This window comes from Stegodyphus dumicola, chromosome 8 (genome assembly GCF_044657685.1).
Source record: "Stegodyphus dumicola isolate Sdum_Otavi_A_Nest chromosome 8, ASM4465768v1".
NCBI classification, from domain to species: Eukaryota; Metazoa; Arthropoda; class Arachnida; order Araneae; family Eresidae; genus Stegodyphus; species Stegodyphus dumicola.
In genome coordinates, this window is record NC_140775.1 from 13,100,421 (window position 1) to 13,116,778 (window position 16,358).

Sequence of the window (16,358 nt, forward strand, 5' to 3'; positions counted from 1 at the left end):
AATTATTTGTTTTCCAAGGAGCTGAAAACGATTCTTGAATGCTTGGAAAACATGATGAAAACTAAATCTGAAATGTTTCAGATATTAACGGTCGCCCGAAGGTTTAAGGTCTTTTACGCTCTCGGTGAGCTCGCAGTCTACCAGTCCTGCTGCTACGCTCACTACTACTACAACTTTTTTTGTCTTTTTAGCTTTATTATTAAGCATAATTTGTTTTGTATTTTTAGCTTATTATTAAACATAATTTTCTTCGCACTTACGCCATATACAATTTGACAGCAAAATTACAAAAATTTTAAAAGCAGCATAGCGTTATACATTTAGAATAGAGCTTTAAAAATCGGCATACATTTTTCTCTTTTTTTTTCCTTCAGTCAGATACACACATTAGGAGTGTAGAAGGTACTATAAAATTTATTCATAAAATTATTTGAATAGTTATCAAATCAGTACAAAAATTAAATTTAAATTAAAACAACTATTACCTACTACTAGTTACGTGTTTCCTTAATCTTATTGTCTATGCATTAAAATCACTTTATTTGAAGCGGTTTCATCTTGGGCTTTATTTTCCAAGCACGTATTCTAAGTCTTAATTAGCATGTTACTGCATATTTAGATATGTTCGGTATATATTTTAAATATTATTTAATATAATAAATTATTATATTTTATTTTTATGTGTATATTTATTTATTTATAAACTGATTATTAATACTAACGTCACTGTGAGCCTGGCAAAATAATGCAATACTTACTGCAATAGATGGCCTCCAACTGTATATAAACGGTGATCCACGCAATCAAAACATCTTCCCAAAAGCTTTCTCAAATAATTAAATCCAGTCCAGTCTAGTCTACACACTCTGTCCATACATTCCCCTGTGTTATATAATGTTAAATCAGAATAATCGAGAATCAAGAGACAAAACTCTTGTTAACTGGCCGTTATGACGTCTCACTCACTATTATCGAAGGACAAGATGGTACATCTGCGTCATTCAGACCGCAGGAGAAAAGTAAACACGCTCAAAAACCGCAACGTTCTGCCCATCACAATATTGCACGATGATTGCGCAGTAAAGCGTGGTAAGCGTTTATATTTATTTATTGTTAAAGTGACAAGTCAGACCGCAGGAGAAAAGTAAATACGCTCAAAAACCGCAACGTTCTGCCCATCACAATATTGCACGATGATTGCGCAGTAAAGCGTGGTAAGCGTTTATATTTATTTATTGTTAAAGTGACAAGTCAGACCGCAGGAGAAAAGTAAATACGCTCAAAAACCGCAACGTTCTGCCCATCACAATATTGCACGATGATTGCGCAGTAAAGCGTGGTAAGCGTTTATATTTATTTATTGTTAAAGTGACAAATCTAACGGAGATTGTGGCTGAAAAATGTGATAAAGGCTTCTTGAAGTCGTAATTGAGATTGTTTTTGTAAACAAAGTTTTACAAAAACCTCAGAAATGAGGATCATATGCTTTTTTTAATAACTCTGTTTTTATAATATGAATTTTTAAAAAATCTGAAAATTTTCAGATTTTAACGCTCGCCTATAAGGGTTTGTTAAGGATTTTTACGTCCACAGTTCTTTTAGTTCTCGCAGTTCTTTCTTTTAGTGCTGAGCCTGCAGCTCACAAGTCTGCTGTTGCATTCTCTCCTGTTAACCTTTTCTTTTTTGCATTTTTAGCTTTTATTTTGCATCATTTTCTTCGCACATAACAGCAGCAAAATTATTCAACAACAAAATTATAAAAATTTTAAAAACAGCATACCAGTATACGTTTAGAATTTCCGACGCAGCCTTAAGTGTTGGAATCCATTTTTCTGTTTTTTTCAGTCTTTTCTCAGTTTATCATATCAATGTTCAGTTTTTTTAGCAACATGGCTTGCAAACCTTTTTTGTCTTTTTATTATTACGTCTGATTATTAAATATATAAATATAAACTTTATTTATTAAATATCACCTTCATCGCACCTGCGCCACATAAAATTCAATTCAACAGCAAAATCACAAAATATGTAAAAACAGCATATCTTCAGAATATCCAATAGACAGTCTCAAGAAGAAACAAAGATATTTTATTCCGTGCAGTGTCGCTACTGCTCGCTTTCAAATCGTTGAGTTTATTAATCAAAAATTCGTTAAAGTTTTATAAAATATGAAACGATAATAAAAGAATTTCGAATTTGAAAATCCGAGCTTTCATGTGCACATGTCGGGGTGGAGGATTATGTTATTCAAAATTTGACGGCTCTAGGTACCGTCATTTTCATAATAACCGTGCATAAATTCATGCAGATTCTTCATTATTTAATTTCTTAAAAAATAATTAAAAGCGATAATATTTGGTGGCAAGAATCTGAAGAGTTACACACCCATTTATAGTGACTCAAAGCAAAATCCCATTTCGAGACTAATAGCTCATTTGAGTTAACGTCTCTTTTCGACTAAAAATGTCTTGAAATTGGGAACTATACAGGTCATAGAGCAATCCTCATAAAAATAGCCACTAGGAATTTTCTTTCTAATTCCGATGCCCATTAGTGAGTAAAGAATATTTCCTCTGTAGCTGGAAACGGTTATGGTATTCTTGAAGAATATGAGCTCACTTACGCCCCTTCATGATATCGTACACTAGATATCAGTCTTCGTATCGTGTACTGGAATTCCATATGAATGATGTGAAATGATGTTGGACTGCTCTGCTTGAACAGATATCAGGATATATGAATTTATCAGAGTATATGGAAATCGTCTTATCTAAAACGCCCGATTTTTCGAATTCGAGAATTTTTACATAACCGATAATGCACGTCTCGAAGTATCTACAACATGCAAAACGTTTAAAGAAGTGTGAGTACACACTCTTATGCACTACTATAACGCTATTATTTCAGTTGCATTTTCAGAGCCTTTTGGTGTTATCAAACGACAACTCTGCATGTGCCAGTTTTCGAAATGATTGTTTTTGGACTCTGAGAGATACGAAAAACAATATCCTCCACCAATTCCTCTGTACCACTCTAATAATTTTGCTCTTCGGTATATTTCCCGATTATTCCGCTTTACGAAGCATTTTAGTTAAGCACCTCACTCCATTGCAATGAAGTGCATAGTGATCAATAAATTCTCCTGTGAACTTAAATGGCCGACTAATTAGTGATTGAGTGGCTTAAGCCACCAAAGATCGCTGGTTTGTCCTTAGTTCTCCTCTGTTAGCTAAAACGATAGGCTGCATAAGACTGTTTTCCTCATATATAACGTAAATATAAGAGAGTTTCTTCTATAAATCCTATATGAAAGTATTTATTTCGCCGTATGCAAAGTCAGCTCTAATGCATTGAGTGCACCAGTAGCTGAGTGGTAAGACAGTTGAACGCTGGTAGCTCGATCCAGAGTCAAATCCCGAAGAACGAGGTGGCTGCATAGAAGATCTACATACAAGCCAGCTTCCGTACAGAGTACTCTGTGAAGGCATCGTTCCCTTTAGATAACTAATCATAGTATACTTTGCTATGATCTAAATAATCCATCCATCCTTAGTAGACTTTGTATTACTTAATACAGTCCAATTCAATCTGGATTTGCATTTTGTTCATGTATTCCTTTCCGCTTTGGAATGCATGTTCAATCAAAAACACTCAAGACTGAGGTGCCAAATCATAACTAATTGGCCAGTCTGATGTCTCAATCGCTACTGACTGTTTCATTCAACGAAAAATGTATATACATATTCTGTTACTGAAAGTCAGCTAGAAGGATTTGTATAAACCCAAAACACATAGGAAGTCTTCCATTTTTGTGTACTAAATATTTTGTATACAATAAATAAGCACTGTGATTTTTATCCTTATTTATCATTATGCTATATAAAGTACATAGTGACAATTGACTTACTCTGTAAAGTACAATTTTGTAATTTATTCCTCTTCTTAAAACCGAAATTATTATTTTTATTATTTTTACTTTTCTTTGAGACAGCTTGACCAAGCAAGCTTAGGAATGCCAGATCGCAACTACCTTCTGAAAGGACCTGATGACCCACTGGTGAGCGCTTATTATCAACTCATGGTGGACAGCGCAGCTCTACTCGGGGCGAATAAGACCACGGCAGAAAAAGAGATGAAAGAAGCTCTCTTGTTTGAAATTTCGATAGCCAATGTACGTCTTTTAAATTTTATTCTAAGAAACTTCATTAAGTTCAATAATATATAATTTTTAAATGCTTTTGGATTTCTTAGTAAACGTTTTTAATGTTATAAACTAAGAGAGAAAGAGTATTATTAAGATTTTTTGGCCATTGAAGAAATTCATTTTCCTTAAATTAATTAAACAAATAACTATTAACTCAACAATTTTGATGATATTGCACTCTAAATTAATTAGTCAATTTAACTCCACATTTTCAAGCTATAATCCCTTTCCAAATGCCATTTTCAATTAGTAAAGGTTTAGAGAATATGTTAAATGTTTATTCAGATTTTCATGAACTTTTCTAGAGTTTTATGTAAAAGAAAATCATTGTATTTTCTTCATAACATTAGTCTGTTTTATTTAAGTTCTGTACCTTTAAATCATATGTTAAATTTTTCTTTGAGCAAACCAGATTTCAATCTAAATGTTTTTTATAGTTTTCTGTGCCAAGAGAAGAAAGAAGAAACATCAGCCGATTGTATAATAAGATGACAGTGGAGGATCTTTATACTTTAGCCCCAGATGTAAGTGCACAGTAAACTTTATAGGCCTTGTTTTATCAAAGTTTCATATAAATATGAATTTCCAAATTAAGTTCTCTGATTAACTTAATTGCAATAATTTCAGCCATAATATTCACATTCGAAAACAGCTTAGTAATACAAAAATGATATCTTACTTTTAATTTTTTAATGACATGATTTCGCACAATGGGAAAACGTGTGCATGTGTGAAATGGAATAAACGTTTTTCTTGAATCTAAAGAATACTCTTTAAAAATAATTTTATTTTTATCATTGTATATATATAAATATATACGTTGTTGTAAATCCTGTACGTGTTTAAATTAATTTTATTGCATCTTTATTTTTTTATGTATTTTTGTAATATTGTTTGTTGATTTATTTATTTATTTGTTGCATATAGGGTATATTTCGTTCGTGTGATCGCATGTCTTATACATAAGTGTCTGTTTCTTGTAACAGAGTTGAAGATCCTTCAATTCTTATGGTAGCAACGTTTAAAATGTACAAATAGCTCGAGTAGGATGCAAGATATAGGCAAATACACTCCTCGCCGGCCTTGGCGACCGATTTTTTCGAAGCTTCCAGAAACCCATGCATGCCATTGTTACGCTATATAAATGCAGCTCCAACAGCGAGTTGTTGCTGTTAATCAACTGTGAGATTTGTTATATGAAAACGCTATCTAGACTGTTATTTAGAGTTTATTCTGTGAATAATTTTGGGAATTTATGACAATTTTCATGCGCTAAGGAGTAATTGCTTAACATTTGAGTTCTCCTTAAGTTGTTTACAGCTATTTATTTTGTAGTGTTTCGCGAATCGTTCTAATAAATCATTGGTTTATTCCTGCTTATCTGAAGTGAGTGTTTAAAGATATATCGACAAACATATATCACTCAACAATATTTAACCTTAGCGCAAACTCATACCTTAAGTATGCTGTTTCATTAATAAAAGCCTGTTTTCATGAATTCATACATAATCAAAAATTCAAAAAGATTATAAGCCGTAACTTTAGAATTAAAATATGATAATGATGTAAATTTTTCTTTAAAACTTATTCTTATAAATAATCAATTTATTCTGCCTAAAAGCGAGGCCTCTTGAATTATCTGTAACAATATTAAAAAATTTGATCAGTTTCTTATCAATTATTAAATTAAAATAAAAGCTTACTACATCATCAAAATTTAATACAGGAACCTTCTATGAAATTCTCTTAATTTGAGGAATTTCTTCCAAAGCAAAAATTCGTCCAAAATTATTTTTGTAACCATAAACTTCTCTGCTATTTTATACGGCATGCCATATTTTACTTTCTACCTTCATTTTTTACATTTTACATTCCTTTATTTAGGTATTTTACATTTTATTTTTCATCTGTAACATTTATTTTAATTTTATTTTTATCATTATTAATATATATCGTAATTAAATTTTAAAAATTTTGAAACTGGCTTAGGTTAAACATTCATTAGAATAAAGCTACATGTTATTTTACTAACTGTAGTGTGTTTTCCTTGCAAGGTACAACGTGCTGCTAAAAAGCAACATTGTCAGGCGGCAGTACCTTCAACCATTTACCAGTGGAACCTCGAGATACGAGTTTAATTTGTTTCAGCATTGAGCTCGTATAGCGAATTTATTGTATCTAGAAACAAACTTCCCCTTTGAAAATAATGGAAATCCAGTTAATCCTTTCCGCACTCCAAAAATATCAACATAAAAATCAGTTTTTCTAATAAATAACAGTGGTAAATAATATAACCATAGTTTACCTTTATGATAGCTTCCGACACAGAATCACCTTTTAACTGCTTCTCCTTAATGCACACCAACAATAGCTTCTCAACATCTACTAAGAGTTTTGGAAGGTACTCCGAAGTAACGGTAACTCTTTTGGCGATATCAAGTTTCTTAATTTCTTCCTCCTTGTTCAGAATAGTACAGATCGTCGATATCGAACGGCCGTAAGTCTTCTCCAATTCCGTCACTCTTACGCCCCGCTTATGTTTATCTATGATTTCTTTCTTAATTTCAATGGCCATAGCTTCCTTTGTTTTCTTTGCAGCACTATCTGAGGCAACAATCTTTTCGGGAGGCATCGTGAATAATTATTTTCACATTTAATGTAAAAATACAATTAACTCACAAGCAATGAACACTGAGTGATCTGAAGAGGGGATTCCTCGAGTCGAGCTGGATCGGGAAATAGCGCTACACATCTCCACGCATACCAACAGCCTGGCTCATTGCTCGTTACTCTAATCAATGTTCGTATTTAGAGACATAAATTTTCGCTCATACTTTCCTCATATCTCGAATTTCTCGTATAAAGAGGTGCTCGCATGTCAAGGCTCTACTGTATTGTGTTCTCAAATAGAAACACAATGGAGGAGAATTTAGATTAATTATTTTATAAATTATGCATAGTAACTCACTTTTTATATTAATAAATAAGAAAAAATAATTTGAAAACACTTTCTACTTTCTTTTACGAAATAAAGGAAAACGTGTAGTCGGGAAATTTTCTGGTATCATAAATATTTCAACGAAAATATCAATTTTGACTATTGTCGAAGCTATTTTAATGATTTTCTTTTGTGATATATGTACGTACGGACACAATAAAGGACTCTTTTTCTCCAAAATGAATTTTAAAATGGATTTAGAAGAAATGTTTTTCTTAACGTCTGAACATACATACATATGGATGTCGCATAATTCAAAAACGAGTATACATACAACTTTTGTATATGGAACTGCATAACATTTAGTTGTAGACCTACCTTTTCAGTTGCCATCTGCATCACAAAATATATATATATTCCCACCATGTTCTCCAGATCAGTGAGTTCAGCTTTTGTTTTGTTTTTAATTCTTATATGTTGATAAATTGTGCATTTTTTGCTTTAAAATGTTATCCTTATGTTCTGGTTAAGGTTTTTATGGCCCTTAGTTAATCTGTATGCAATTATTTTAGAATTATCAATAATTTATAAGTTTAAATGTCGCTAGGCGTAATGTAGCGGCTATTTGTTTACATTTGAAGCTCTTAGTACTATAGCGAACTAAGTCGATTGGTGCACCAAATTCCGTGTCTTTTTACCAGTGGGACCAGATGTTAACTTTCAATTTTGTGCACCGAAAAAAAAAAACCTAGAACACCAAATACAGCTAAAAATAGTTTAGAAACAATTTTTACAATGAAAATTAGAGTTTGTATAGGAAAACAAACAATTCGGCCAAAGGACTGAAGACACAATTTTCGGTGCACAAAACTGAAAGTTAACTTTTGATCCCACTGGGCAAAAAGACACTGAAGTTACACAAACTGTCCAATTCGCTATTCTGCTAAGGGTTTCAAATGTAAACAAATAGTGACTTCGTTAGGCCTAGCGCCACTTACTTTTAAACTGTTGCCTGAACTGTTGCTTTTAAACTGTTTACAGCTATTGCCTGAAGGTTGATTATTGATTAGTTAATCTGCAGTTTAACTAAAGGTATAAAAATATTAACCGGAACATAAGAACAACATAATTGAACCACATTTAAAGCAAAACATGCACAATTTACCAATATATGAGAATAAAAACACTGAGCTCACCGAGCTGGCCAAAAGAGTGGAAACATAACTCTTTTACCCTGCATATGTATATATGTGTGTGTATACGTTTGATGCGGCCAATTGCAACAGGCAGAAATTCATTAAGTGTGGCTGGACGTTTTGCATCAATCCCCATATTTACCAGACCTTGCCTCCTCGGATTTTCATTTCACTACAAAATTCTCTAAAAAACCTGGAATTCACTTCTTTAGAGATCGCCAAACAGCACCGACCGTGATATCTTCTCTAAGAATAAGCCTAATGACTTAGTAAAAAAGGGAATTTGCCATCTTCAGGAGAAATAACAAAATGTCATAAAACAAAATGGTGATTCGATGAAACTTTCATATATTTGGACTGCTTCGTTCGTATTTATCGTTAAAAAACTGCAACATTTTCTGGATAACCCAATACAGTTCGATCGATCTATATCTGTTATGATAAAATATGCATCGCTTTACATTACGTTCAATTTGATCCCTTTCAGAAGTAGATTTAATGAAGGTATATTTTTTAATATTTTGTATCATTCACGTTTGTTAAATGGGTACAAAATTATTTTTAAGAAATATATAGTGATTTGTTAACTTAGAATTTTAATTTTTTCAGATAAACTGGGATAGATATTTCAACAAGCTGCTTATGAATAATATTTCTCGATCCGAGGAAGTCATTGTTATTGTGCCAGATTACGTTCAAAACTTGGAAAAATTGTTGGTATCCACGGATAAAAGGTAATTTTAGTAAAAGCTAAAAATTTAAACAGCATATAAGCTTACAATATTGCAGTTTATTTCACTTTTAAAATGTGACCTTTCCCCCCCCCCTACAAAGATGAAAATCATGGATTTGATTATTGTTCCACCAACTGGTAACTTATTAAGATTTAATAATTATATATAGTTTAGTTTTTATTTATTTTATTTTTCTAAAGGTAAATCAGTATTACATGAGCATTAAGTGACACGCTTTCCTTTTTAAACTGAAATTCAAAAATTTTAATTACCTAAATTCCTTATAAGCTGATTCTACCCTCTCTAGTACTTGGCTAATGACTAAGAAACTGTTTACGCTATTTATTATCAATACTAATTTGATAATTTAATCATCAGCAATCTTAGCACGTCAACTTGAACCTTCCAGAAAGATAACGTTCCTAACATTAGACTTCTACTGAAATTTCTTACCTAATTTCCTGAATTACTTTTTCTTTATTTAAAAATCTTCGTATAACATTATTAGCCCAAAGGAGCGTTAAACCCAAAGAGCTATTTGTCTCAAAACGGCATTTTACGTCGTTTCACTTTCTGCATTCACTCTCTTTTCAAACTATTGTCATCAAATATTATCGCCATGTATTTTATTTAAAGAAACTAAATAAGGAAGAATCTGCATGAATGCATGTTTCATGGGCACTTGGAAGCCCGAATTTTCAATTTCGAATTTGTTTTATTATTTATTTCAAATTTTGTAAAACTCTTCACGAATTTTTGATTAACAAACTCAGCGACTTCAAAACTAGTAATGCCAACACTGTACGGACAAACCCTTTTATTTCCAGCGCGCGAGACTGTTTATCGGAAATTCTAAAGATATGCTGTTTTTAAATATTTTGTGATATTACTGGTTAATTGAATTTTATGTGGTTTACGTGCGAAGAACATGATATTTAATAAATAAAGATAACACACAAAACGTTAAAAAACGCCCCTTTGGGCGTATTACAAAATCTGAAAGCTTTTTGTGCAACATTATTTGTAGCTATAATCATCGTGTATTCCCTGTGTATAAATCCAGAATTTTAGCAAATGTTTCATTTCTATTGAAGTTTGAGGTTTGGTTTATGTACGAATTTAAAATGGTTTACAAATAATTCGATCGAAAAACTAATCCCTAAAAATATTAATAATTAAAATAATTGAAATTAAGTGAAAAATGCTATAGTTATTTTATTAATCCTAATATACATTAATCAACTCATAAGTAGCCGACTCGGATTTTTCTAGCAATTCTTGAAAGCCTCTGTCTGCTACAAGCAAATCCGAGTGAATGGCATCGTCTATCATTTCATCATTAATATCTTCTTCAGTTCCGTCCATAGCTATGCAGATGCAACATTTTGTAAAAGATCAGACGATCATTTCTGAACTATTTTTCGAAAGGATGAAAACTTCGCACTCACCTCCAGTACCTTCAGCTGCTGTGATTTGTCTAAATAAGTTAAGTCTAAATAAAAGGAAAAGCAAAAAAAATTAAAAGCCAAATAAATAAAGAAATGTTAAATTAGTAAAACAAATATTGTTAAATTATTAAAAAAATTATTAGTTCAAAGGAGTAATTTTCGCAGAAGGACTATTCATTTCGTTTTGGCATTTTGCGTCGAATCACTCTGAATGTCTGTTTCACTTTACAAACTGTTGCCACCAAATATTATCGCCCTGTATTATATTTGAAGAAATTAAATAATGAAGAATCTGCATAAATGTATGTATGTTTCTCGCATTGTGATAAAACAACAGTACCTAGAGCCATCCAATCTTGAATGACGTAATCTTATTGCGAATATGGGTATCTGAAAGCCCACATTTGAGATTTGGAATTTGTGTTATTATCGATTTCATATTTTGTAAAACTTTAACGAATTTTTGATTAACAAATTTAACAATTTCAAGGCGAGCAATATCAACGTTGTACAGAAAAAAAAAAAAACATTTTTATCTCCGGCTCGCGAGACTGTGTATCGGAAATTCTAAAGATATGCTCATTTTAAATTTATTTACGATATTGCTCTTGAACTGAATTTTATGGTTTAAGTGCGAGGAACATGATATTTAATAAATAAAGGTAACAGACAAAATGTTAAAAAAACGCCCCTTTGGACGTAATTTAAAATCTGAAACCGTTCAGATTTTTTTATATTATAATTTTTGTTTTAAATTTTATTTTAAATTCTATTTAGCAAAATTTCCAAACACAATTAAGCTATCATTTTCATTTCTTAGAGGTATTATTAATTCAACAATCGAAAGATTCTTTGAGAGTAAGCTAATAAAAGAGCATTCTAAATTTGAGAGAATATATTAGAAAATAGTATAGAATAGAGAAAAACTATTTGAAAATAGTATATCTGTAAAACTATCAGAATGAGAAAATTAGGGAACTCAAATTAAGTTCGAAAACAATAACTGCAATAATAACAATAATAATGTCCCGTTTTAATCTTTCAAAATAAACAATGATTCTTCTCCGTTAGAAAAATATTGATCAGAATCCCTTTTACTGGTAAGGTTCAATACAGCATGCAAAAACGGCAGCTGCGTCTGTAGTTGCAAAAGTATTGTTGGGACAATAAGCTTTTTTGAAATGCATTAAAACCTGTTTTGAGGCACTTTGCTGCGAAACTTTTTATGCAGAGAGGTTATACATTGTAACTTTTGTGAATAGAAAGCTTATTTTTTATTCATTGCAAAGGTGGTACTTTATGTATCTTTCTCGTGAATAGAAATAACTTTCTTTCAAATTTCGAGAAATCTTGTTTTGTGTCGACAATTATTATTCTATCCTTTGAAAAATATTTTACGTAATTTCTGTGTAATAAAAGGGGGAAACGATTGATTGATATTATCATCCTGCAAATGAATAAAGACAAGCTGGAAAGAAAGAAAACTATATCTTTCATAGGAACTGATGACCTTCCTAATAAAAGAGTGTGCTGAAGAAATAAATTTAAAGCAAGTAAGAATAATCAAAAAGCATCATCATAATGCGGGTAAATTTGACCATTAGTTTACATCAGTAACACGGACAATGACTGTATTAACACTTTACTTTAACGTTTTTTTTTTTTTTTTTCGTTATATGTATACAATATTTTATAATTATTATTGCTAACAAGAAAGCTTGAGAAAAGAACATCTTTCTAAAGCAAATGATAAAAGTGAAAAAATAGATTTACAGTAATCCAGTACATATAAAAAGCATCTCGGATAAGAGTGAGATAAATCTGAGATATTTTTTAAAGCTAACACTTTATGCAAATTAAATGTTAAGGTAGAATATTATTAAATTAGTTCTTTTTCGATGTGCATATTTCAATTGCTGCGTAAGTTCCATTTTGGTGTAGCTAATGAATCATCCATATTTTTATTGTTTCTTAAAAAACTGAACTTAAGTATCCAAATAATGGTCAAAACTGAGCTGGTCTAATTTTCAAGCGTCTTTTTAATCGATTTTAAGAGTGCCTCAAAATTTTTATACCACTATCCTATAGTACACAGGACGACACATTACTGGATTTGTGCACAAAATCAGTTCCTTGGTTGTTTTAAAAGAGTTAATAGTAACTTTTCAGGGTTTTAACTGTGTAGAATTTAAATCAATGTGTTCAGACACTACTAATCTGACAAGTGATCTATTGCTCCAGTCTCAATTAAGATGATTATTGATTAAGTCCCGAGAAGGCTAAAATAACCTTTCTATTAAACTTGTAAATTAAACAGAAAGCACCGATTGTGCGTACAAAAGTCTCGGCCATTTATGAGTATTTAAAATAATATAAGTTAAAATTCAGATTTAAGCAATGTAGTCGGAGACTATACACAATGGGTCTACTAAAGCCGGCTCAAATGTTCCAACGGCCCATGTTTAACGTTGCTTGCAGAATGGCTAAAGCGGGAACAATTTCTGTCAGAGCTGATTGAGAGGACGTAACTTGCAGGTGAGACTGACGGAAGCTCTAGCATTAAAACATTCAAAACCCTTTAATAAACACTCAAACAACTAACATTTACTCTGATGAGAACTACGTAAAGAAAAAATTATTATAAAAGATTTAAATCATAATGATGGGTTAATTAACATAAAATACCTTATAACATTCATGTTTGAAATCCGTTTCCGGGGTCGACTTTTGTATATTCATTTGTTTACTGATCTTACGGTCCATATTTATGTTACGATAAAATTAATAAACATTGAAGATATGCTCATACACACTCAAATATTTACTTTTCAAAGTCCCACGTCGGCTATCCCAGATATAAGTTAATAAAGAGAAAAGTACGCATTCACGTGTAGCAGTTAAACCTTAATGTATTCCTTTGAAAGCTAAGTATTGCAGTGAAAGGATCTCATAGGTGGCTCCTTTCAATTTTCTTTCGAAGATTCACTGAAATTATTAATTTATTTGGCACAATAAACTTGCAGTTCTTTCCATCAGAACAGTACTTAATTTCTCTATTTTATTATCATCTTCACGCTCCACCATCCAAGTTAGTTTGCCTCCGTTTCACTGAGCTTCTAGCTGGTATCTAAATTTGACCAAAACAAAATACCTTTATTTTGATGACGATGTTTACAAAAACCATCAGCCTTTCTCTAATTCAGCAATTACGTAAATTAAACCACTTACAGTTTCCTGAAAAACAAACTGATCTAGAAGCAATCTCTCTTCGTCGATGCCCGAGGCATGCATTACTTTTATTATGAATTTTTCTCTAAACTTAATCTTAATGAAGATAGGACAAAGTTTGGAAACTTTGAATGCTGATATTTTATACCATCCCTCATATTAGGATCTTAAATACGATTCACGATCTGTGATGACTTTCCGCCCACTTCCAAATGGAATCATTTGCTTATACATTTTAAAGCAATTTTTTTCTACTAGGAATTTTTCACCTCTCTTCCCCTTTGTAGCCTGCTTTTTAGCATAATTTTTAATACCAGACTTCCTTAATTGATGAATAACTAATTTTGATATCTTCAATATCGAGTAACTTCAGGTTTAGGATGTCTGGTTTCTCGAAGAAACTCCGTTTAAACATATTCAAGACCAGTTTCCTTCTTTTTCATACCCTGTTTCTAAATTTTGATTCATATAAATATGTTCGTGCTTTTTTCACGCTGTCTTAAAACTGCAAGAACGATGCTCTGCTACTTTTGATATTCGACTACTTTTATAACGTTTAGATACAGGCAATTTAGCTTATTTTGCTGTCACAAAACAATTGCAACTAACAGAAGAAGAGGCTGACATATTCGAGAACTCACTAGAAGCATGACGACGACTTATGTAACGAAACGGTAGCGGAGATGGAGAGGAAAAAGCACGTGGTGCCAGGTATCATCTAGCCAAACATCCTGAAAGGGTTCAGATATTAGCGATCGCTTATAAGGGCTTTTTTAAAGTTTAATGTGGTTTATCAATAGAGTTGGCCCAGATGGAATAACGGAACTGTTTATGGGATGTTAGATGAATATGCATTTAGACAACATGGGAACGTTATATACCTTCTACATGTTTAAGAAGTGAAAAAAAAAATATTTAATGTTTTTAATTAGATATATGATGAATTAAAAGCACTTTTATTCAATATTAATCAGATTAAATAATAATATTCTTAATAACTGCATTTATTGCATTTTAATAGTAGTTTGTTAATTAATAACAGACAGATTAAATATGGAAGAATAATATGTTACGTTTTTCCTAATGGCAACAGAATCGAATGAAAAATGAAACAACCTAAATCATGTTTTGATACTTATAGCAATTTCAAGCTAAAAGGCAAGTGATGGTATATTTTCTTTTCGGTACTTCTTTTTGCTCTTCATAAAGATGGCGTAGTTGTTAGCTACCAGTGAGTTAACGGAGTCACCAGTGAGTTAACCAGTAAATTTCATCAATCCTTTTTTCTGTTTATGATACTTGTCTTTGATTTATTTGTAGCCAAAGAAGATGACAGTATTTTAATCGCTGAAATCACTTCTGTTAAAATAAAATCTGCTGCTTAGCCTCAGTTTTACATGGACTGTCTTGTTTTCTGTTACCATCTTACACATCAACTAATTGTGAAACACACATCTTAACATCTTCGATTTTTTCTAGGGTTATAGCTAACTATTTGATGTGGCGTGTGGTGGGTCAGGCTTTTCCCACACTTCATCGCGCCTGGGGAGAAATTTCACAGCACTACAGTACCATTCTTACAGGAAAAGTTCGCCAAGAGGCCCGATGGGAACATTGCTTGGGGACGTTATCCGGAAGTTTGAGCACGGCTCTGGCTTCACTGTATGTCAGAAACCATTTCACAGACGCCAGCAAAGATCTGGTAAGTGATACTTATTCTTTGTTCTCAGTTATCTAGATTTTGTTATGCTTTGCTATCGAATCACTTTTAAACTCATGTTATCGATTTAGACTTATCGACCATCTTATCTTCTGGCTTTAGTACTTATTTCCGGTATCCAAAATGAATTTAAGTAAAATTCATGCTGATTGCAAAATCAATAAATTGTTAAAAAATGTGTATTTCGGGAAATTTTCAGTACAGTGGTTATCCCAAAAGTATAGATAATCGTGAGTATTATTGAGGAACTTTTTTAATTGCTATATTATTAGAGCCAGATGGCACTTTCGCTGTAAAAGAACAAACAGAAAACATGTTGCAATAGATATTGCGACGACGTGATAGATGATGCGCCGCCATCTGTTTAAAACCTTATCGGTCTTGAGGACTGTTTCTATTTGATAATTAGTACCATTTGGTTGTTGATCTACGCAGCTTAGATGTATTCCCGATAAATGAATCTTGATTCTTCTTTTAGACCAGTAGTTTCCAAACTTTCTGTATCTCCACTCTTTTTTTATAAAAAAATCGCTACGCCCACTCAATTTTCGCAACGATCTAATTTCATAAATACTGACTGATAATGTAATTTATTTAATAGGCTACAAAATAATTAACCATATAATGTATAGATAAAAAATATGTGTTTATTATAAATAATAATAATTTTAAATATAATAAAAACAGATCTTACAAAAATATGAAAATTATAATACATAATTAATACACCATAATAATATTTTAATCGGAATATTGGGCTCGTTTCTAAGCACAAATTTTCTCAAACCGTGGCATCATTGAAGAAAGCAACGTTCTAAGTTCCTTTTTAATAACTAAATAATCGAGATGTTACAAACGGCAATTCGAAGTGTCTAAAGCTTTGTTTGTTA

The 16,358-nt window shown here is 31.8% G+C and overlaps 1 protein-coding gene and 1 long non-coding RNA gene across 2 annotated transcripts in view; one reads left to right on the top strand and one right to left on the bottom strand.

Annotated features, from left to right (window-relative positions):
* LOC118184980 (uncharacterized) overlaps positions 1-1,147 on the bottom strand; it is a 118,654-nt gene extending 117,507 nt beyond the window's left edge. The window contains exon 1 of the long non-coding RNA XR_004757515.2: positions 759-1,147. This is a non-coding gene — a long non-coding RNA (uncharacterized LOC118184980). The remainder of the gene's footprint in view (positions 1-758) is intronic.
* LOC118184979 (neprilysin-2-like) overlaps positions 1-16,358 on the top strand; it is a 225,052-nt gene that overhangs the window by 147,399 nt on the left and 61,295 nt on the right. Inside the window, exons 7-10 of the mRNA XM_085821590.1 lie at positions 3,992-4,171; positions 4,642-4,728; positions 8,948-9,072; positions 15,228-15,450. Of these exons, the coding sequence (XP_085677716.1) occupies positions 3,992-4,171; positions 4,642-4,728; positions 8,948-9,072; positions 15,228-15,450 (615 nt within the window). The remainder of the gene's footprint in view (positions 1-3,991; positions 4,172-4,641; positions 4,729-8,947; positions 9,073-15,227; positions 15,451-16,358) is intronic.